The following is a 24,217-nucleotide window of genomic DNA, read 5'->3' on the forward strand; positions in this document are numbered from 1 at the left end:
CCTCACCAGAACTCAAGGCTTCATGTCAAACTCAAAGTGACCTCTTCTTTTAGTTGAGGAAAGTGGTTTCTTTTATGAGGACTTTAGAGCATTAGCTAGTGCTTTAAATTCAATCGTTTTGAAGATGCAAATATTTCAAGTACAAAATCAATAGTTATGGCACCATCTCAAAAGGCATGTCCTTTCATAATCAAACTTATTATAGTTAAAAGTTTAATTCTTAACAATCTGTGGTCTGAATAATAATTTCAAAATAATTTCAAAATAAGGCCTGCTTAAATTTAGCAGGCCTACAAATCAATCTCAGGAAGGCTCAAAGTCTCTTGCCAAGGACAAATTGATCCTTTAAAAAGAATTGCTGGCCAGGCATGGTGGCTCACGCTTGTAATCCCAGCACTTTGGGAGCTGAGGTAGATGGATCATCTGAGGTCAGGAGTTCGAGACCAGCCTGGCCAACATGGTGAAACCTCGTCTCTACTAAAAATACAAAAATTAGCCAGGCATGGTAGCATATGCCTGTAATCCCAGCTACTAGGGGGTGCTGAGGTAGAAGAATTGCTTGAACCTGGGAGGTGGAGCCTGCAGTGAACTGAGATCACGCCACTGCACTGCAGCCTTGGCAACATAGTTAGACTGTGTCTCAAAAATAAATAAATAAATAAATAAATAAAATAAAACAAAAAAGAATTGCTGGTATAACCCAGGCTCTAAGTATCAGAAAAGAGAACTGGTCTTGCAGTAGGGATGAATGGAAATTTTCATGATAGTGAGCATGAATTTGAGTTACCAAACTGGACTTGGCATCAATATGTGTAGACTGCTCTTCTAAAGTGTCCCGATGAAGGAATGAGAGAATTGGCAGTAGCTGGAGGAGGTGTGTTGCAGGAACTTTCTCAATTGAGTCTTCAGCAGGTTTGCAGATTGAGGAGAGGAATTAGATCAGGAGCAACAGAAAATGGGAGATACAGTAGGGCAAATTGTTGAGGTGAAGTCCCAGAAGTTAAGGAGGAATGTGAATACAAATATGAGGATTAGTTTTGAACAGGAGGAGGGTTCCTCCTTCCTTTGAGACAGGACAGGAGATAAGATATGATGCTCATTTAAGGAAGTCTGGAAGAAGTGAGGAAGATTCAGGTATTTACCCTTGATGACATCAATTTTGTATATGAAACAGGAGACTGGTCCATCTGCTAAGAAGGAAAGAGATCCTGAAGTGTTTGAAATTAGTCACTACCAGAAATTTAAAAAGTGGCAGGGCAGGATGGCTCATGTCTGCAATCCCAGCACTTTGGGAAGCTTAGGCAGGAGCATCACTTGAGCCCAAGAATTTGAAACCAGCCTGGGCAATATAGACCAAGACCCTGTCTCTACCAAAAAAAAAAAAAAAAGAAAGAAAGAAAGAAAAATAGCCAGGTGTGATGGAGTGCACCTGTGGTCCTAACTACTCAGAAGGCTGAAGTGGGAGGATCGCTGGAGCCCAGGAGCTGGGGGCTACAGTGAGCTATGATCACGCCACTGCACTCCTGCCTTGGCAACAAAGACCCAGACCCTATCTCTCAAAAGAAGAAATAAACAGAAATGGAAAAAAGAAAACTGACAAGACCCAAAGACCACCCTTATTCCTCCCCAAAACAGAGAAGAAAAAAATACGTATTTGACCTTGATGTGCATTATCTTTTCATCTGGCAAGGGTCCTAAACTTGTACCTAAAGAAAAAAAATTCATCCTATCCTTCTGTAGAAAATGGTGCAAGTTCTGTCTCAACTACTTTCTGACTTCCTGTTCTTAAATAAGCCTCAATTTCTCCGTGCCTCAGTTTCCCATTTTTAAAAAGGGACCTTCTGATCATTATGACAATTAAACAATGATGTTCATAAAGTACTTACTATACAATAAATCCTGTATTATATAAATGTCAGCTACTATCACTAGACCTGGTGATAGACACTATATAGATACTATAATGTAAACCAAGTTTATTGGTTTGTAACTTTAAGAAACAACTTATGGATAGCATGGAAGAGCTGATTGTGGCTGGAGGTCAGAATGCAAATGTTAACAACTTCAAAAATGTAAGAATTAAAAAATATGGGGAGCAAATAGCAGGCTCCAGAAGACTGGGTGAGAAGACATAGAAGTTAGTATCTTCATCTTACAAAATGAGAGTTCATGTGATATTGCTGAAAATGGATTGAATAAGAAATAGGAGTGCAAATTATTTAAGTTTATGAAGACAACAGAGAGAAATATTAAAATAATTTAACAGCCAGGCACAGTGGCTCGCGCCTGTTATCCCAGCACTTTGGGAAGCCAAGGCGGGCAGATCACCTGAGGTCAGGAGTTTGAGACCAGCCTGGCCAACATGGTGAAACCCCATCTCTACTAAAAATACAAAAATTAGCCGGGTGTGGTGGCGGGCACCTATAATCCCAGCTACTCGGGAGGCTGAGGCAGGAAAATCACTTGAATCAGGGAGGCAGAGGTTGCAGTGAACCAAGATCGCGCCATGGCACTCCAGCCTGGGGAACAGAGCAAGACTTCGTCTCAAAATAATAATAATAATTTAACATCAAATATGAGAAAAAGGAGGGTGCGGTATGAGCTAAACCTCATCTGTCATGTCAAGGAGTCAATGGATGATATGAATATGATTAACCAAGAGATAGTGGGCCAGGCATGGTGGCTCACTCCTGCAATCCCAGCACTTCGGGAGACAGTGGCAGGAGGATCACTTGAGCCCAGGAGTTTAAGACCAGCCTGGGCAACATAGTGAGACTTCGTCTCTAAAAAGAAAAAAAAAAAAATCAAAAACTTAGCCAGGCATGGTGGTGCATGCCTGCAGTGCCAGCTACTTGGGAGGCTGAGGTGGCAGGATCACTTGAGCCCAGGAGGTCAAGGCTGCAGTGAGCTGAGATTGCACCAATGCACTCCAGCCTTGGAGACACAGTGAGATCCTGTTTCAAAAAAAAAGAAAGAAAAGAAAAGGAAAAAAAAGAAAGAGAGGAATAAATGTAAAGGCACATTATTTAGAATACTGGTTCTGAATGCTGGCTGCACAAGACAATCAGCTTGGAGGCTTAAAAAGTAATTTTGTTAGTCTGGGAATGAGACTACACATAGGTTTTGTTGTTGTTGTTGTTGTTTGTTTTTTAAGCTCCCCAGCTGATTCTAACATGCACCCAGGGATAAGAATCATGGATCTAGAAAACCGGAAAACATGACCAATTAAGGAATTTCACTTCTAGTAAAGGAATGGTGGGATGGGGTGGAGGTGTGAAGGACAGGCTGGACACTGACTTTGTATTCATTCATTCATTCATTCAACAAATAGAGGGCTTTCTATGTGCCAGGCACTGGTCCAAGTCCCTTTTCACCATAAGCTCTCTGTACTAGTTGATTTGTTTCCATGAACCTGAGTTGCTTTGATTTTAAAATTAATGCAACAAATATACAGCATCATTATACAAATCCACACTTTTAAACACATTGGGCAACTATTGAGAACCACTTCTGCTGAGTGGAAAAGGCAGCCACCTACACAGAGTGATAGAGATTGAAAAAAAAAAAAATCACCTTTCACCATGGGCAGCCAGGCTGCAAGGTGACTGGGAGAAGACAAAGGGAAGAGTGCCTAAGAGCACTGGAGAGTACCCACTCACTTCCACCGTTACGTTCCCACTCTCCTCCAGAGGCCACCGAGCAACAGCTGCCAGCTGGGTTCGAAGATCTCTGACAGTAATGGTCCCCAAAACTCCAGGACCCTATGACAGAGTAAAGAGTGGCAGAGGGAAGATAGTGTGGGGCAGGGAGGGCCAGGGCATTAATTCACTTCAGCCAAAGGTAAGTCCCTAAGTCGGTGGCTTACAGCCTTCTGATCAAAATTGCAACCCTATTGCCTGTCATTTCAGTTTTCTATAAAATTGTATCTTGAAACATAACACATACTCCTGAGATCCTCACTTCAAACCATTTTGAAATAACACCCTAATGATTAGTTGACAATCACCTGAAAAAAAAGTGAGGATATCAATAAGGGTTGAGAGCTCACCCAGGAGAGAAGGTACTCACACAGGAATCAACTGGGAAGACTGAACAAATTTCACCTACTTCCAAATGGGCTAGGCCTTCCTGTGCCAATCAAAAGCATATTGATTTGTAACTATTAGTTTAACAGAATAACTAATCATAACTAATTATCACTTGAGAAATACAAACTCTAATATCTGCATCAGGAAAGTGAAATACAAGTTGGGTAAGTTTCAATAATGGACACTGGGAGAAATGAAGGAGCTACAAGGAAACCAACAAGCCTTGGGCAGCTCAGTGATCAGGGCAGTTAGGTAGGCAAAGAGGCAGAGGAGGAAGGAGACAGGAAGGAAAGCAGTGAGTGTGCCAAAAGCAAGAGGTGTATTTTGCATGTTGAAACTTGACATAATGATTATTTATATTTTGTGCCTGTCTAAACAATAGTGAAATCCTTGAGGGCAAGTATCTATTTCATAACTCTTAAGACCTAGCTCAGTGCCCTATACATAAGCAGTACTCTATAGATATTTGTTGATTAGGTTAGAGTTGGATGAAAAAGGTCAGCTACTCTGTAACTTTATCTAAAAACAGCACTACCTTTCCATTTGTCTTGAAGTCAGCTCTCCTGTCATTTAAAGTTGTAAAACAGCAACAATAATGCACATTCATATATTTAAAGCTCTCGGTTTAGAACCAGGTGAAATATTTGGCCTTTGATCAACAATGGTCCCCAAATCTCCAAGACCCTACAACAGAGTCAAGAGTGGGAGGGAGAAGATAGTGTGGGAAGAAAGAGCCAGGGTCTCAAAGCATTGATTCACCTCAGCCCAAGGGTAAGCACCCAAGTAGGTGGGTTTAGGGCTAGGCTTTTCACTGTACATCTTTTCATTTATTTATTTTTCTAAACAAGAAAATCTAGTTTTTAAGCAAACACTTATATGGCACTTACAATATGTCAGCCACTGTTGTAAAAGCTTGGAGATACTCTCACAATTGCTAGTGGGAGTTTAGATTGGTACAACCTGTGTAGGGAGCAATGCTATCTATCTATCTATCAAATTTTACAAACAGAAATATGTCTAAGGTTATCTGTTACAGCATTGGTTTCAATATTAAGTAATTGGAAACAGCCCAAGTGTAAGTCAATAAGGAACAGTTTAAATAAATTATGGTATATCCACACAGTGGAATACTATGCCACTGTAAAAAAACAATAAGGAAGTTATTTAAGCATTAATGCAGAAGGATCTCCAAATCATATTAAGTGACAAAGCAAGTAAGAATTGTGTGCTTAATACGATACTTTTCATCCAAAAATAGGAACAAAAATCCATATTCACAATTGTCCATGTTTGCATAAAGAAATTCTGGAAAGATACCTGAGAATCTAAGAACAATAGTTGCCTAAGATAGGGAACTAGGGGAGTGAGAACTGAGCAGATGGGGGACAAGAATGAAAGAGATAGTCTTTGCTGTATGCCTTTTCATATTTTTTATTTTTCTAGCCAAGAAAATGTATTTTTAAGCAAACATATAGCACTTACAATGTAGTATGAAATTAAAATTGGTAAGTCACTTATTAATTAATAAATACTTATTCAAAATTTAAATTTAAAAGTATCTCAGGGCCAGGCGCGGTGACTCACACCTGTAATTCCAGCACTTTGGGAGTCCAAGGTGGGCAGATCACCTGAGGTCAGGAGTTTGAGAACAGCCTGGCCAACATGGTGAAGCCCCATCTCTACTAAAAATACAAAAAAAAATTAGCTGGGCATGGTGGTGTGTGCCTGTAATCCCAGCTACTGGGAAGGTTGAGGCAAGAAGATCCCTTGAACCCGGGAGGCGGAGGTTGCAGCGAGCTGAGATTGTGCCACTGTGCTCCAGCTTGAGCAACAGATAGAGACTCTGTCTCAAAAAAAAGTACCTCGCAAGTGTCGTATTGTGGTTATGCAGAAAAATATCCTTGTTCTTAGAATAAAGCAAATGAGGCAAAATCAAACAACAACAACAAAAAACCAAGGCCAGGTGTGGCTGACATCTGTAATCCCAACATTTTGGGATGACAAGGCAGGATCACTTCAGCCCAGGAGTTAAGATAAGCCTGGGCAACAAAGTGAGATGCTATCTCTACAAAAACACAAAAAATTAGCTGGGCCCAGTGACGCATGCCTATGGTCCCAGCTACTTGGGAGACTGAGGCAGGAAGACCACTTGAGCCTAGGAGTTCAAGGCTGCCATGAGCTATGATCGCACTACTGCACTTCAGTCTGAGCGACTGAGTCTCAAAAAGACCCTGTCTCAAAAAAAGCAAAACAAAGCAAAACTGACTAATCTGTGGGAAGGGTTTATGAATAACCATAGAGTTAATTTTGTCACTTTTCTGTAGATTTAAAATTTTCCAAGACAAATATTAGGGGAGAAAAAGTATCTCAGGAAAGTTCTTAAAACTTAAATAGAACTTTTTAGTTTCTACAGACTTTTAAAAATATTTTAGACAGTGTGTTTCGCTACATTGCCCAGGCTGATCTTAGACTCCTGGGCTCAAGCAATCCTCCCATCTCAGCCTCTGGAGTAGCTGGGATTTCAGAGGCAAGCCACTGCACTAGTTTGGTTTCTACAAACTCTTTAGACTGGTTTTCAAGGCCCTTGGAATGTATTTCAACTGATTGGTTCAACCTCCTTACTCGTCTTTTAGAACCTTATGCTCTAACTAAATTGTATCTTTATCTGACCAAATCTTACCTCAATGATTTTTGAAAATTACTTTCGCTAAGATGCCTTTTTTGAGTCTTCCAAAATCATGTGATCTCTCACTACTTTGTCTACAGCACTTTTAGTTCTATTGGGATATATCATATCCTACGATTTGTTACAGTCATTGTATATTTTTCTTATACAAAACAACAGATAATGCATATTAGACTGTATATTAATATATATTGTATATTAAATGTATATTGATATTATATTAGATATGTATACTTACCTATTGGGTAGCACTGTCTTTAACAATCATTGTAGGTTACAACCAGGCACTCCCTAAGAACTTGGAATTAAGAGAACAAATGTCTCCTGAGAACTGAGGGGCAAGATGAATGTATGTATAGTGGAAATGGGTGAGGTGGGCAGTCATTGGAAGGGGAGAGGCTCCCAGTGCTCCCTTGTACAAGCTGCTCCCTCTGTCTGCAACCTCCAACCTCCTTAACCCCTTCAGGTCTCATGTCAGGGGTTGCATCTTGAGGCAAGCCTTCTTTGATCTCTCTGCTAGGTCAAATCCCCCATTATGGCATCTAGACCTCTCCTTAGCACTTATCACATTATATTTAACATTGATATGTGCAATTAACTACTGTCTGCTTCCTTTACCAGACCATATGCTCCATGATTGAAGGAACTGGTACTGTTTTTATTTATCATTGTCATCTCAGTACCTAGCACAGTGCCTGGAATATAGTAGGTCCTAGTATTTCTGGAATGAACGAATTAAAAAAGAAAATGTTTATCTAGAGGAGGAAGGGTTGGTAAGCCTTCGAAGCAAAAAATTTAAAAAAGCAGAAGTAAGCAAAGCACTCTTAAAGAGAAAAATAAGTTAAATTGAACTCTACTGAATTCTACAATTATATTTCCCATTTATACTACTTACACACACATGCACACACATTTATTTAGCCCTTTCCTATCTGTAATTATTACACTACTGGCCCTTGTCAAATCATTCCATTCCCGCACAGCAATGGTGCGCAGGGCCTCCTTTTGCTTTTACTCATCTTTGTTTCCCCAGGAGTTTCTAATTTCCCTTAAATGATGTGTATCAGGATGGTTGCTCCGGATTTCCCACGACCCTCAACTCTTCTAAGAAAAAGTGGCTTTGAATTCCCCATACAAAAATTATGTATTTTCCCCCGAAGAGTTAGGTTTGTACGTGTAGAGCGCCCCCAAAGAGATAAATCTTGGCTTCAGCGAGTCACATTCCTGCCAATGAAAGGCTTGCGATTTCCATTTTCAGTCAGTCTGTGTCACAGCCCGGGACAGAAGCCACTGAGGGGAGAGGTGGACCTCCTCAATCTTCTGCTTCCTCAGTAAGAGTTTTCCTCTGGACAGTACTTAGGCAGTCTCAGGCTCCCCGCCAGAGAGCGCCCCCCAGGTCCTCCGAACGACCTCGCGCACCCGTGAGACGCCCGCTCCCGCCCTAGGCTTTCTGTGGAGGAAAAAGCGCGCGCGGACGAGCAGGTTAGGCGATAGAGGTCACGTGGGCCAGCTGTGGCCAATGGGGAGGGCGCATGGTGGCGCGGCCGGGGGCCGCGCGCGCGTAGCTCGCCTCGGGCTACTGGCGGGAGCTGGAGTTAGGAAGGCGCGGTACCCGAATTATGCGCACCAGCGTTATTCTATTCGTCCTTGGTTACTCTGACGTTCTCGACGCCGTAATAACAAGTTCGCGCCCTCTCATTCCGCACATCCCTCATTTCTTCAGTGGTATCATAAAGATGAAGGGGAGAAACGCGCTGCTGCCTGAACAGAAAGGCAACTTAGGTCTCCTGGGCCAGAAGTGGAAGGACATGGGAGGCACCTCTTTATTGGGAGATCCCTGGTTTCTAATTGTTTGGGAGGCATTGAAAGCACATTGGTGGCTCACCAGACTACCAGTCATATGTCAAAATAAGATTTGACATATAACTCGCGCATGTTAAAACGAGAGTTCTAGGTATGAAAACAAGCATGTACTTTAGCTAGTGGGTTGTTACTCTATAAATCAAGGGCAGCAGCGTTAGTAACTCTTCACCTGCCTCTTCTTTTGAAGTGAAACTGTAATTAGAAAAGCATTTGAGGCAAAAGTAGCAACGCCCACAGAACACCTCGGAAGACAGCGATCAGCTTCACAAGGAATCTGAGGATCAGGAGGTGGAGTGTGAAAACATACTGGAAAGGGTTTACAATAAAATATAAAATCTTAGAATAGTGGCGACGATTTGCACAACTTTGTGAGTATACTAAAACCCTCTGTACTGTGCACTTTAAAAGGGTGAACTTTATGTTAAGTGAATTACGTCTCAAAAATAAATACAAGTTCCTAGAACGTGTTCATAGGTGACACAATCTCCGACTTTGGGGAATAATTGTTGACAACGGAATTAACAAATGAAGATGCAGGCGGGGCGCGGTGGCTCACGCCTGTAATCCCAGCACTTCAGGAGGCCGAGGCGGGCAGATCACGAGGTCAGGAGATCGAGACCATCCTGGCTAACACGGTGAAACCCTGTCTCTACTAAAAATACAAAAATTAGCTGGACCTAATGGCGGGCGCCTGTAGTGCCAGCTACTCGGGAGGCTGAGGCAGGAGAATGGCGTGAACCCGGGTGGCGGAGCTTGCAGTGAGCTGAGATCGCCCCACTGCACTCCAGCCTGGGCGACAGAGCGAGACTCCGTCTCAAAAAAAAAAAAAAGAAGAAGAAGAAGAAGATTCAAAATTTCAGTCAATTCAGTGCTTTCTAAAAAATGGATACCAGGCCGGGCACGGTGGCTCACGCCTGTAATCCCAGCACTTTGGGAGGCTGAGGCCGGCGGATCACTTGAGGTCAGGAGTCCAGCCTGGCCAACATGGTGGAAACCCCCTGGCTCTACTAAAAATATAAAAATTAGCCTGGCGTAGTGTCGGACGCCTGTAATCCCAGCTACTTGGGAGGCTGAGGCAGAAGAATCACTTGAATCCGGGAGGCGGAGGTTGCAGTGAACCGAGACTGTACCACTGCACTCCAACCTGGGCGACAAAGTGAGATTCTGTCTCAAAAAAACAAAACAAAACAAAAACAAAAACAAAAAAAGTATTTGGTGTGGTGGCAAGCAACTATCAGGATGCTTGAAATTTCCACTGTCTCAGGAGGCATGTAATTATTTTAAAATTAGATATTAGGTTGAAATTAATGTTCATAATCCCTCTCGGGTATCTAGCATATTTTTTATCTAAAATTCTAAAACCTCATAAATTTACCTAACACTGCCCTTTAATGCTCTTCAAAACATAAAACTTTACTTTTCCAGCATTCTGGGACATTTAGGAATCACATTTTTGCAACGTAAAATTTCAAATTTATCTTTCCTTCATGTTCTGTCTTCTAGTGGCAAAATCAAGAAGAAATCTAATCTGAATGTTCCCTACCTTAACAATACAGACACTATCAGGTCCAATTTAAAGACTAATTTTTATTAAAAGATAAATTTGATCTATTTTTAGCCCATTTGGAATTACCTTAATTGGTCATCACAGCAATGATTCAGGGCTAATAGAAACTAAAGAGATTTAGTACCATGAAGCAAAGTCACTTTTAGATTTTTGCCACCTAAGAACCGGGATGAATAGATTTTCTTATAGTTCATATTTAAATAATATATTTAATGTGATTCAGGCGCAGTGACTCACGCCTGTAATTCTAGCACTTTGGGAGGCCTATGAGGGGGGATCAATTGAGGTCAGGGGTTCAAGACCAGCCTGACCAACATGGTGAAACCCCGTCTCTACTAAAAATATGAAAAAATTAGCCAGGCATGGTGGCGGGCGCCTGCAATCCCAGCTACTCGGGAGGCTGAGGCAGGAGAATCACTTAAACCCAGGAGCTAGAGGTTGCAGAGAACCGAGATCGCACCACTGCACTCCAGCCTGGGCGACAGAGTGAGACTCCATCTCAAAAAAATAATAATAATAAAATAAATAAATAAATAAATATATAAAATGTCCAATTTTATGGTCTTAATATCAAGAAAAACACATGCTAAGTAAACTATTTATCTTAGTTTAATCCAAATAAGATCTTACCTGGGTTCCTTGACATTGCTGGAACTGGCTGGGAGCTGACAAGTTGGGTCACGTATGCCTTCTGAAAACTGTATTTTACCCACAGTGATTTGCAACAATTTGTTACTTTGGGAGATGGATTGAGAACTTCTTTAGTTTCATAAACAATGCCATCATGTTTTTTCTTCTTGTTTTTTCCCTGTTGAAAAACATATTTTCAGAGGCTTTCCCCCATTTCTCAGTTAAATATTTGGTATTTTGGATAAATATTAATGTTTTAACAATATCAGCAGCATTTATTCCACATATAAGAGAGTTATGGATTAGAGTAGAAGGTGGATTGGAGTAGAAGGTGGACCAGAGTGAGGCCTTTTTCAATTTAGTTAAACATCTTTCTAGGCTGCTGCATCCTTATCACCTATTACACCTGCCTGCATCCTTATCTCCCATTAGTCTTTCTTCTCTCTCTCTTTTTTTTTCTTAGACGGAGTTTCGCTCTTGTTGCCCAGGCTGGAGTGCCATGGCGCCATCTCGGCTCACTGCTACCTCTGCCTCCTGGGTTCAAGCAATTCTCCTGCCTCAGTCTCCTGAGTAGCTGGGATTACAGGCATGTGCCACCATGCCTGGCTAATTTTGTATTTTTAGTAGAGACAGGGTTTCACCATGTTGGCCAGGCTGGTCTCAAACTCCTGACCTCAGGTGATCCGCCCACCTCAGCCTCCCAAAGTGTTGGGATTACAGGCGTGAGCCACGGCGCCTGGCCTCTTTTCAAGAGCCACATTCCATCAGGGGAAGTGTGTAAATTGGTACACTGAGAAAAAGAGAGAAAAATTGGTATAGCCAAAATAAAGTAGATCAAAACCTAGAGAGGTGGAGAGGGGTGGAGATGGACTACAACACACTCTTTGTCCTATTTCCTCGTGGGTGTGTGTGTTTCCTCCCCAAAATAATTCTCATAGTCCTCTTTGATCCTTCATACACACACATTCTGTCTCTGCAGACACTTATATGAAGATGACTCTTCTGCCCCCTTTCCCTTTTCCCCTCCAATATTGTAGAATAAATCCAAATGAGATGAAGAATTGCATTAAGACTTTTTTTTTTTTTTTTTTAAAGACGGAGTCTTGCTCTGTTGCCCAGGCTGGAGTGCACATCTCGGCTGGAGTGCACATCTCAGCTGGAGTGCACATCTCAGCTCACTGCAACCTCTCCCTCTCAGGTTCAAGCGATTCTCCTGCCTCATCCACCCGAGTAGCTGGGATTACAGGTGTGTGCCACCACGCCCAGCTAATTTTTATATTTGTAGTAGAGACGGGGTTTCACCATGTTGGCCAGGCTGGTCTTGAACTCCTGACCTCGTGATCTGCCCGCCTCGGCCTCCCAAAGTGCTGGGATTACAGGCGTGAGTCACCATACCCGGCCGCATTATGACTTTTGTTGTCTTCCTGGGCATTTAATTCTTTTGACTTGAAGGGTGGCCACAGGGTTCAAAACTTTCTATTCTACCTCCTAAATCTACCTGCTATTCTAACTTCTAAATCTAAGTTACTGCAAAGGGAAAGAATGGATAAGACCACAATGAGCTGCTAAGATAATAGAGGCGGACTTCAGGAGCCTTACATCAGTGCTGTCTAATACAAATAAGTGAACCACATATATGGTTTTAAGTTTTCTAGTAGCTACATTTAATAAGTAAAAAGAAGTGAGTGAAATTAATTTTAATGATATATTTTATTTACTCTATCCCCAAATAAATCCAAATATTGTCATTTCAACATGTAATCAATATAAAAAATTATTAATGAATTATTTTACATTCTTATTAATTTAAGTCTTCAAAATCTGGTATGCATTTTGCACTTACAGCACATCTCAATTCAGACTAGCCACATTTTGGGTACTCAGTAGCCACATGCAGTCAGTGGCTACTGTACTGTACTTTACTGGACAGCCAGCCATACAAACCAAGGGGAGAAAGACTGTCAAATAGAATTGTGACTCATCGTTTTTCAAATGTACCACATTTTCCAGTGTAGAATGCTACCTCAATATATTGCTTAAGTTTGTAATTCAGGCCAGACTGGGGGAAAGGGAGCTGAGAAATGAGTTGTTGTGGGTTTCTGAGCATTTTTAGTGCCTTGGGCAGCCTGGCATTTTAACTGGACTCATTAGGCAAACTTCTGACCCTAATTTGATTTGTCAAGTAAGACATGCTGTTCAGCTCATGTGTCAGAGCCAGATCAGACCTGGATGAACTGATAAAAGTATTAAAATTCCTGGCTGGGTGCGGTGGCTCATGCCTGTAATTCAGCACTTTGGGAGGCCGAGGCGGGCGGATCATGAGGTCAGAAGATCAAGATCATCCTGGCTAACACGGTGAAACCCCGTCTCTACTAAAAATTCAAAAAATTAGCCAGTGTGATGGCACACGCCTGTAGTCCCAGATACTCAGGAGGCTGAGGCAGGAGAATGGTTTGAACCCTAGAGGCAGAGGTTGCAGTGAGCCGAGATCGTGCCACTGCACTCCAGCCTGGGTGACAGAGCGAGACTCAAAAAAAAAAAAAAAAACTGTTCCTAAATGAGCAAAGTTGATAATCAAGATGCAGCTACGAGGCGAGGTTCTTACCTGAAAGAGCTGGCTGACAGCTTTACCCATCAGCCTATTGTGAAACTGTCATTTTGTACTAGTCATTCATGTAACATTGCTAGACAACTGAGAATAAAATATCTAACCACAGCCTTTTAAACTAAACTATCAAGAATGTTGGATTTTATTTTTCTCAAGCAGGTTTTTATTATAATTTCCCTCAAACAATACTGCAGTATGTTAATAGGTATTTATTGAAAATAATTAATGCTAATTATATTTTTCATCTAAAACTTTTTTTTTTTTTTGAAACGGAGTCTCTCGCTCTGTCACCCAGGCTATAGTGCAGTGGTGCCACCAAGCCCAGCTAATTTCTGTATTTTTAGTAGAGATGGAGTTTCACCAAGTTGGCCAGGTGGGTCTCAAACTCCTGACCTCAGGTGATCCATCCGCCTCGGCCTTCCAAAGTGTTGGGATTACACGCATGAGCCACCGTGCACAGCCTAAAACTTATTTTAAAATATATGTCAGGACCAGAAGTGGTGTGGCTTATGCGTGGAATCCCAATACTTTGGGAGGCCAAAGTGGGCTGATTGCTTGAGCTCAGGAGTTTGAGAATAGCCTGGGCAACATGGTGAAATCTGATCTCTACAAAAAAATACAAAAATTAGCGTGGTGGCGCACACCTGTAATCCCAGCTACTCGGGAAGCTGAGGTAGAATCACTTGAGTCTGGAAAATTGAGGCTGCAATGAGTCGTGTTTACACCACTGCATTCCAGCCTGGGGTATAAAGTGAGACCTTGTCCCAAAAAAAAAAAAAAAAAAAAAGAAAAAATATATACATATATATGTACATAAATGTCAGAAAAACACTATGCTGTTTTATGTAACTGTTAGTATAACTGGATAATTACCAGGCCGGGCGCAGTGGCTCACCCTTGTAAACCCAGCACTTTGGGAGGCAGGGGCGGGTGGATCAATTGAGGTCAGGAGTTCCAGAACAGCCTGGCCAACATGGTGAAACCCTGTCTCTACTAAAAATACAAAAAGTAGCTGGGCATGGTGGCGCATGCCTGTAATCTCAGCTACTCAGGAGGCTGAGGCAGAAGAATAGCTTGAGCCTGGGAGGCAGAGGTTGCAGTGAGCCAAGATGGCACCACTGCACTCCAATCTGGGCAAGAGTGTGATCTTTTCTCAAAAAAAAAAAAAAAAAAATATTGCATAAATACCCTTAAGAAATGTTGGCCCTACCTGAAAATATTATATATAACCGGGAAATCTCAGAATTCATGAAAGCATGAGAATGTATCTGTACATGCTTCAGCAACCATTTAGTTGATGTATGTTGTCAATTTAATAATTACTGGTTTATGTTAGGTATCTTGTCTTATTATTTTCTTTTCCTTTACTTTTTTTTTTTTTTTTTTTGAGATGGAGTTTCACTCCTTTTGCCCAGGCTGGAGTGCAATGGTGCAATCTCGGCTCACTGCAACCTCCACCTCCCAGGTTCAAGCGATTCTCCTGCCTCAGCCTCCTGTGTAGCTGGGATTACAGGTGCATGCCACCATGCCTGGCTAATTTTTTATTTTTTGTAGAGATAGGGTTTCACCATGTTGGCCAGGTTGGTCTCGAACTCCTGACCTCAAGTGAGCCACCTGCCTCGGTCTCCCAAAGTGCTGGGATTACAGGCGTGAGCCACCATGCCGGGCCAAGTCTTATTATTTTGATATATATTTATGAAAGCTTTTACTTAATAAAATAATTTATTTTATCTTCTTTGTGGGTTGTTCTGATATAAAGCTTAAAATACATTAGAAGTAAAGCTTTTGGCCAGGCATGGTGGCTCATACCTGTAATCCCAGCACTTTGGGAGGCCCAGATAGGTGCTTGAGATCAGGAGCTCGAGACCAGCCTGGCCAACATGGCAAAACCTTGTCTCTACTAAAAATACAAAAATTAGCCAGGCATAGTGGCACATGACTGTGGTCCCAGCTACTTGGGAGGCTGAGGCAGGAAAATCGCTTGAACCCAGGAAGCAGAGGTTGCAGTGGGGTGAGATTGCACCAATGCACGCTAGCCTGGGTGACAGAGCGACACTCCATCTCCAAAAAAAAAAGTAAATCTCCTATCATTTCTTTTGTTAATTATTAATTCATCTATGGGTTCACATTTTGCTGTCTATGTGTTGTAGGCTAAATAACAGCCTCACAAAATATCCACATCCTAATTCCCAGAACCTGTGAATATGTTACCCTACCTGGCAGAATGGACTCTGTAGATGTAATTATATTAAAGCTCTTGAGATGAAGAGATTATCCTGGATTAGCTGGGCCCAACCTAATCACATAATCCTTAGAGAGGGAGGCAAGAGGGCCAGATTCACAGAAAGAAATGTGACAATGGAAGCAGAGGTCTGAGTGACATGAGAAGAATCTATAATCCAAGGAATGCAGGCAGCCTCTAGAAGCTGAAGAAGATGAGATGGATTCTCTCCTAGAGCCTCCAGATGGAATGCAACCCTGCCAACTCATTTTAGACTTCTGACCTCTAGAACTGTAAGATAAATTTGTATTGTTTTAAGCCACTAAGTTTGTGGTCATTTGTTACAGCAGCAGTAGAAAATTTATATACTATGTTAATCTCAGTGCATAATATTGTTAGTAAATTGTCATTTTATTTTATTTTTTATTTTTTGAGACAAAATCTTGCTCTGTCACCCAGGCTGGAGTGCAATGGCGCAATCTTGGCTCACTGCAACCTCCACCTCCCGGGCCCAAGCAATTCTCCTGCCTCAGCCTCCTGTGTAGCTGGGATTACAGGAGCCCACTACCACAGCCTCCCAAAGTGCTGGGATTACACGCGTGAGCCACCGTGCCTGGCCGTAAATTGTCATTTTAGAAGTGTTCATTGTAAGATAAATTTGAAAATGTAATTATGGAAACACTATACTATAAAATGGGCTCTTGTCCATAGCAATAAACAGATGATCATAATAACTAGGAATGCTGAACTCTAAATAATTACTTATTAGTGATGGCAACTGTAAATTAAGCTACAAATCTTTACAGCAATCAACATACGTTGGTTGACAATGAAAAATATATATTGATCTCCTACTGAATACCAGGCACTGCTCTGGACCCTGGGGATATAGCAGTGAACAAGACACACATGTTTCCTTTTCTTGCGGAGCTACAGTCTAGCAGAAGAAAGAGGCTATATTAGAGTCATGCTGGGTGTTACAAGAGTACATCGGCCCAGCACAGTGGCTCATGCCTGTAATCCCAACACTTTGGGAAGCTGAGGTGGGCTGATTGCTTGAGATCAGGAGTTCAGGAACAGCCAGGGCAACATGATGAAACCGTGTCTCTACAAAAAATAGAAAAATTAGCTGGGTGTAGTGGCATGTGCCTGTGGTCCCAGCTACTCAGGAGGCTGAGGTGGAAGGATCACTTGAATTTGGGAGGCAGAGGTTGTAGTGAGCCATGATTGGGCTACTGCACTCCAGCCTGGGCAATAGAGTGAGACCCTGCCTAAAAAAATAAAATTAAAAAAATATATATATACACACATATACACACACATATGCACCAGGCGTGGTGGCTCATGCCTATAATCCTAGCACTTTGGGAGGCTGAGGTGAGGGTATCACTTGAGGTCAGGAGTTTGAGACCAGCCTGGTTAACATGGGAAAACCCCGTCTCTACTAAAAATACAAAATTTCCAGGCATGGTGGTGGGCACCTGTAATCCCAGATACTCAGGGAGCTGAGGCGGGAGAATCACTTGAACCTGGGAGACAGAGGTTGCAGTGAGCTGAGATAGTGCCACTGCACTCCAGCCTGGGCCACAGAGCAAGACTCGTCTCAACAAATTAAAATATAAAAAATATATGTATACACACACAGATAGATAGATAGATATAATATATCATGAGGGGTGGACCTAACCTAGTCTAGGTGATCAGGAAGGACTCATCTAGGAATGATGTTTAAGTTAGGACCTAAAATTTGACTTGGAATTAGCCTGGAGGGAGGATGAGCAAGGGAAAAAGAATGTCCGGGAGAGCTGAACACCAAATGCAAAAGCCCAAAGGTAGTAAATAATTCAAGGCATGTAAAGAACTAAAAATAAAAACAGAACTTTCAATTCAAAATAGCTGAGATATTCCCCGCACAACTCTCTCAAAAATAACAAGTGGGGGGAAACACCTAGAAACACTCATTTCATTTTTCTTGAACTGAGACTCACCTCAAACCACAATGCCTGAAAATAGAAAATGGATGGAGGCTATTAAAGGACTTAGCAGATCCAAGGAAGGTCAAGCCTAAGTGCTTAGAGAAGGAGAAACCAAGGAGAAGCAAGGCACGTCTCCCTGAGGAGCCCTGGAAAGACTCAGGTATCAGAAGCAGTGAAGTGGGAGAAATGTAGTGCTTCGAAAAGGAGACTCATTTGAAAATCTGTTTAAGAAGTAGGCAGGTCTCCCAGAGCCCCACCCCATCTAATGTAATCAAGCTATACTTTTACCTCCATAGGAAACGGGAAATGCCATCTCTGGAGAAAGTAAACTAAAGGAGTTACAGATAGCGGTACACTTGGCATAGATCAGAGTGGGAGTCAGACATATTACTGAAAAGAAAACACCCAGGCCTCTTCTGCATAGATATAGAACTTCATAGCCAGGTTCTACTCTCTAGCAAGAAAAAAAAAAAAAAAAGTACTTCTTAGGGGAAAAAAATCTGACATTTTGGGGGCTCCCATAGAAAAAGCCTCCAGTGAATTCTTTCAATTGATAAGACGCAAACATATACTTAGAATTTCCAATTAGCTTTTAGGACTTTATTCTTAAAATATAAATGTACAAAAATCATCAGCTACTAGAGGAAAATCTGCAGTATAAAAAAAAATTCTAAACCTCAAGCATGGAAGAATCAGGGGGGAAAAAATCACAGAAAACTGAGACAATGCAAGGAGCATAAAAATACTTCAAATAAATTATATCATCAGAGAAATATTATATCCATGAAACAAGAACAGGATGCTAAAAGAAGAAACACTCTAAGAATAAACAAGAGCAGCTGGAAATTACAAATACTATAATTAGAAATCTGTAAAAATATATACATTGTGAAAGATAAAGACAAAAAAAATGCTCCAAAAGAGAATGACCTTGGAAATTGTTACAAGTCAGGAAAAGTCATGAGAAGATTCTACAAGAAAACTGCTCTGATGTCCTTAAGAAATCATTGTCATGGGGGAACAAAATGGTAGGCAGATGGGGAAGGGTACTGCTCTACATGAAAAGGCTAGGCCGGGCGTGGTGGCTCGCGCCTGTAATCCCAGCACTTCGGGAGGCCGAGGTGGGTGGATCAAGAAGTCAGCAGATCGAGACCATCCTGGGTAACACGGTGAAACCCGTCTCTACTAAAAAATAAAAAAAAAAATTAGCTGGGCATGGTGGTAGGCACTTGTAGTTCCAGCTTCTCGGGAGGCTGAGGCAAGAGATGGTGTGAACCTGGGAGGCGGAGATTGCAGTGAGCCAACATCGCGCCACTGCACTCCAGCCTGGGCGACAGGGCAAGACTCCATCTCAGAAAAGAAAAAAAAAAAAAAAAGGAAAAAGAAAAGAGGCTAAAGAGATAAGAAAACCAAATGCAATTTTGGAGTGAGATGTCATATTGTCTGCCACTTACTTTCAAATAGTTCAGCAAAATAGACAAATATAAAAATAAAGAAAATATGAGAACATGTTAGCAATTGTTTAATCTATTATAAGTAGTGGATATACTAGTGTTGGTTGTATTAGTCTTAAATTTCCTTTATATTTGAATTTTTTCATAATAAACAGCCATAGAAATAAAGCAAATATTGGGAGCGCACTGCAGTGAGCTATGATCATGCCAGTGCACTCCAGCCTGGTTGACAGAGTAAGACCCTGTCTCTAAAAGAAAAAGAAAAGAAAAGAAACAAAGAAATGCAAGAAAACATCCCAGAACAAAAGGACATACGTCTCCAGGACGAAAAGGCCCAGCACGACGAATGGAAAAGACCTAAACCAGTATATACACACACATCTTGGAATGTACACACACATCAAAATGTTGATGATTATTGCATCTAAGTAGTGGGTATACTTGTTGAAATACTATACCCTCAACTTTTTTTTTTTTTTTTTTTTTTTTTTGAGACGGAGTCTCGCTCTGTCACCCAGGCTGGAGTACAGTGGCCGGATCTCAGCTCACTGCAAGCTCCGCCTCCCAGGTTCACGCCATTCTCCTGCCTCAGCCTCCCGAGTAGTTGGGACTACAGGCGCCCGGCTAGTTTTTTGTATTTTTTAGTAGAGACGGGGTTTCACCGTGTTAGCCAGGATGGTCTCGATCTCCTGACCTCGTGATCTGCCCGTCTCGGCCTCCCAAAGTGCTGGGATTACAGGCGTGAGCCACCGCGCCCGGCCCACCCTCAACTTTTTATCTTTGAAATTTTTCATAACAAAAAAGTCATGAGAGATCTAAAATTTAATAAAATTTTATGTTAATGTCTCTAAGAATTGTGGCCTATTTTGAAAAGCAATAAATAAATTAGTTGAATCCAACCAAATGAGGTAGCCATTATAGGTTCCAATCGGATTGGAACATTAATGACGTAACTGAAATTCTCCTTAGTTTTGGTGAAATAGTTGGGTGTATAAAGGCCAAATAAAATCAAATCTATACTTGTAATTTCCAAGAGAAGTTGGTTTATAAGAGAACCAATAATCATGCATATTTATAACATTATTAGGTCTATAATAGATGCTTAAGTACTTGAGAAGGTTTGTCAGACAATTCAGGTATATAAAGAAGAAATAACATATTTGAAATGCCTGTGGTTTGAAACGATTTGTCTTTAGTTAAGCGGCAAAAGTCCCTTTTCAATTGATTGCTAAAATTTGCTAGCCTTTTAACTAAAACAATAAAATATATCAGCTGAAATGTTATAATTTTCTCTTTATGCTTCTTTTAACAGCTTAGGGAGATTAACTTTTCTGAAAGGTACTTTTATGTGGTTGAAAATCACCCTTGAAGGTAATAAAAAACTCAATTGTCACAGAAGACAAACATGGACAATAAAAAAAGATAAGATTAGAGTATCTAGAAGTTACAATATTTGAATAATAAGAATTCCAGAAAAGAAAAAAGAAAAACTAGCAAAAGCCGTAGAGAAGAAATTATCAAAGAAACAAAGGTGTGATGGCTCATGTCTTTAATCCCAGCATTTGGGAGGCTGAGGAGGGAAGATTGTTTCAGCCCAGAAGTTGGAGAACCACATCTCTACAAAAAATTAAAAAGATTAACCAGACCAGGCACAATGGCTTACGCCTGTAATCCCAGCACTTCGATAGGTCAAGGCAGGAGGATCATTTGAGCTCAGAAGTTCAAGACCAGCCTGGGCAAGATAGGTAGACCCCATCTCTACAATTTTTTTTTTTTTTTTTTTTTAATTAGCTGGACATGGTGCTCTGCTCCTGTAGTCCAGCTATTCAGGAGGCTGAGGCAGGAGGATACTTGAGCCCAGTTCCAGGCCGCAGTGAGCTATGATCACACCACTGCACTCTAGCCTAGGTGACAGAGTAAGACCCTGTCCCAAAGGAAGGGAAGGGAGGGGAGGGGGAGTAGGGGAAGGGAGGGGGGAGCGGAGTGGGGAGGGGAGGGAAGGGAAGGGAAGGGAAGGGAAGGGAAGAGAAGGGAAGAAAAAATGCAAGAAAACATCGCAGAACAAAAGGACATATGTCTCCAGGATGAAAAGGCCCAGTACAACAAATGGAAAAGACCGAAACCAATATACACACACACATCTTGGAATTCATCAGTGATAAATCCTAAAATCTTCCAGATTGAAAAAAATAAATTAAGAACAAACTCGACGGCACTATTGGAAGTTAGAAGACAGCAGAGCCTTCAAAATCCTGAGAGAAAATGTTTTCCAATCTAGAGTGTACACCTACTCACACTAACAAACAAGTAAGACTAGAATAAACCCCCTTTTCCTGCAACATCTCAAAAAATTAACCTCCCTTGCATCAGGAAGCTAGTGGAGAAGGGAAGGGCTCTACAAAAAGAAAGGAGTAAGTCAACAGAGATGAAAGCAGGGATCCTGGAAAACAAGACTGTGCCATAAACTTTTTAAAAAACAAACTGTTTAACAATGATTGGTTTTTAAATGATGTGCCTGGATTCATTTAATAAAAATTAATTTTAAAAAAGAATGTAAGCCAAAAAAAAACACAAAAAGCTCAGCATGATTGGAGAGTACTAAGTGGCACAAATAAGAAAAGATACATAGGCAGGGCCAAATCATGCAGGGTTTTAGATTTTGTCCTTAAAAAATGTGAGAAACTCTTTAAGGAATTTAAACAGGGGGATGACCTGATGGGATTTCTGTTTTAAAAGATGTCTTTGGCTACTGGATGGAGGTGGTTTGGAAGTAGGCAAGAGACCATTGTAGTAATTCAATCATCCACTAGGGTAGAAGCACTGGAGATGGAAAGGAGATAAATTTTAGATTTAGGAACTAGAATTGATTGACTAGAAAATGGGATGATAAGTAGAAAATAATCATGGATAATGCCAGGGTTCTGATGATCCCTTAAGTAAGTGGGTCATAGTGGCAGTTACTAAACCAGAGAGCACCTGCACGAATTAACATTTTGCCTTATTTGGTACTAGGTTTTATCTGGGGGAGGGATGCAATGGCAGGAAATGACGAGTTCAATTTTGGATATACTTAGTCTTTGAGGTATGTGAAAGTCATTCAAGTAAAGATGTTAAGTGGGCATTTGCCAATATGAATTTGGAGCTCAGAAGAGAGGTCAGGACTGGAGAAACAAATGCGAGTCGTTATCGTAAGGAATATGAAAAATGCCATGTAAGTAAAAGGAACACTCTTGTGTTCCTTAGGAAATATTTATTAAACTCTTACTATGTGTCAGGCATCAAACTAGATGCAAGGTTACAATAGTGAACAAAAATTTCACAATATGGGATATTTGATAAGTAGACTTCAACTAGGGTGTACTAGTCTCTAGGGGGCATTGTTCAAAATGTTGGGGTGCAATTGTACAGTTACATTAATGTGAAGTTATATTCAAATATAGAGACCAGGTGCGGTGGCTCACGCCTGTAATCCCAGCACTTTGGGAGGCTGAAGTGGGTGGATCACTTGAGGTTAGGAGTTCAAGACTAGCCTGGTCAAAATGGTGAAACCCCCATCTCTACTAAAAATACAAAAATTAGCCAGGCGTGGTGGCACAGGCCTATAATCCCAGCTACTTGGGAGGCTGAGGCAGGAGAATCGCTTGAACCTAGGAGGTGGAGGTTGCAGTGACCTGAGATTACACCACTGCACTTCAGCCTGGGCGACAGAGCGAGACTCCATCTCAAAACAAACAAACAAAATTTTAAAAAACCCAAATTTAATAGGTAGAGTCAGGTATGTTAGACCTCCTCCATTGCCTGTAAAGGTCCTGCCCTCCACAAAAAAACTGTCCTACGTTCTGTATTTTGACTGTCCCTCTGGATACTCTCATAGGCAAAAAATCCAGTCATAATGATCTGAATCTAGAACTTGTCTGTTTCACATATAAATAAAAAATATTTTTTGTGTGGGTTTTATATATACCAGATTTCCAGGAATGCATCTATGGTATAAATCAAGGGAAACTTATACTTTTGTTATTGTTGTTTAATGATTTTCTGAATTTTACTAAGATTTGTTCATTGTATCAGAAAATCAGATCATTTACCGCAAGACCACACATGGTACTTGAGTTACTAATTTTAATAGTATATGTATGTATATGTATATTCTCTCTATACATACCTGATTACTGGCCCCATTTCTTTACCCCTCCCTGTGTCCACACCTTTGCAGTGGCTTCATGAGACAGAGACAGAAGAGACAATGCACTATTTCAAGCCTAGGTCTAAAGAGGCCTGGTTACTTTCTGCTTGCTCTTTTGCACCTCTGCTATCTTAATGAGAAGAGTTTTCTCTCGGTGGTGCTGCCCCTTCAAACTGAGCCCCAGGCTAGAATGAGAGATTCTTTATTTCAGCTCTTGTTTTCCATATTTTCTAAATGAGCATAAATTATTTCTATTATCAGAAAGAAAAGAAAACCCAAGTTACTAAGAAATGAAATTCTATTTGGGGTTAGACCATGAGTAATGCATTTTTTTTTTTTTCTCCCAGGACATGCATTTATCAGGGTACTCTGCAGTCAGTGGTTGGATAATAAATATTTGTTGAATGAAAAAAATGAACTCCTTTAACCTATCTCTCCTGGCTTCCACTGTGGTTCCCCTTTGTTCTAGTCTTTCTCTCCCTTCTAAGACCAGCTTTTTCCTATTCTGGACCACTCTGTTTCTCTCGTCCATTCTGATTCCTCCTTCTCCTTCTCTAACTCTCTGCAACTTTATTTTTTTATTTTTTTGAGACGGAGTCTCGCTGTCTCACCCAGGCTGGAGTGCAGTGACGCGATCTCGGCTCACTGCAAGCTCCGCCTCCCGGATTCACGGCATTCTCCTGCCTCAGCCTCCCGAGTAGCTGGGACTACAGGCGCCCGCCATCACGCCCGGCTAATTTTGTTTTGTATTTTTTAGTAGAGACGGGGTTTCACAGTGTTAGCCAGGATGGCCTTAATCTCCCGACCTCGTGATCCGCCCGCCCGCCTCGGCCTCCCAAAGTGCTGGGGTTTTTTTTTTTTTTTTTTTTTTTTTTTTTTTTTTTTGTAGGGGAGGTTTCCCTCTCCCCCCGGGGGGGGGGGGGGGGGGGGGGCCCCCC

General features: G+C 41.4%; 1 protein-coding gene across 1 annotated transcript in view; it reads right to left on the reverse strand.

The window, feature by feature from the left end:
• PXT1 (peroxisomal testis enriched protein 1) overlaps positions 1-24,217 on the reverse strand; it is a 57,764-nt gene that overhangs the window by 24,267 nt on the left and 9,280 nt on the right. Inside the window, exon 3 of the mRNA XM_025381531.1 lies at positions 10,835-11,012. Coding sequence (XP_025237316.1) covers positions 10,835-10,850 — 16 coding nt within the window. The 5' untranslated portion in view covers positions 10,851-11,012. The remainder of the gene's footprint in view (positions 1-10,834; positions 11,013-24,217) is intronic.

Source organism: Theropithecus gelada, chromosome 4, assembly GCF_003255815.1.
Source record: "Theropithecus gelada isolate Dixy chromosome 4, Tgel_1.0, whole genome shotgun sequence".
Classification (NCBI taxonomy): domain Eukaryota; kingdom Metazoa; phylum Chordata; class Mammalia; order Primates; family Cercopithecidae; genus Theropithecus; species Theropithecus gelada.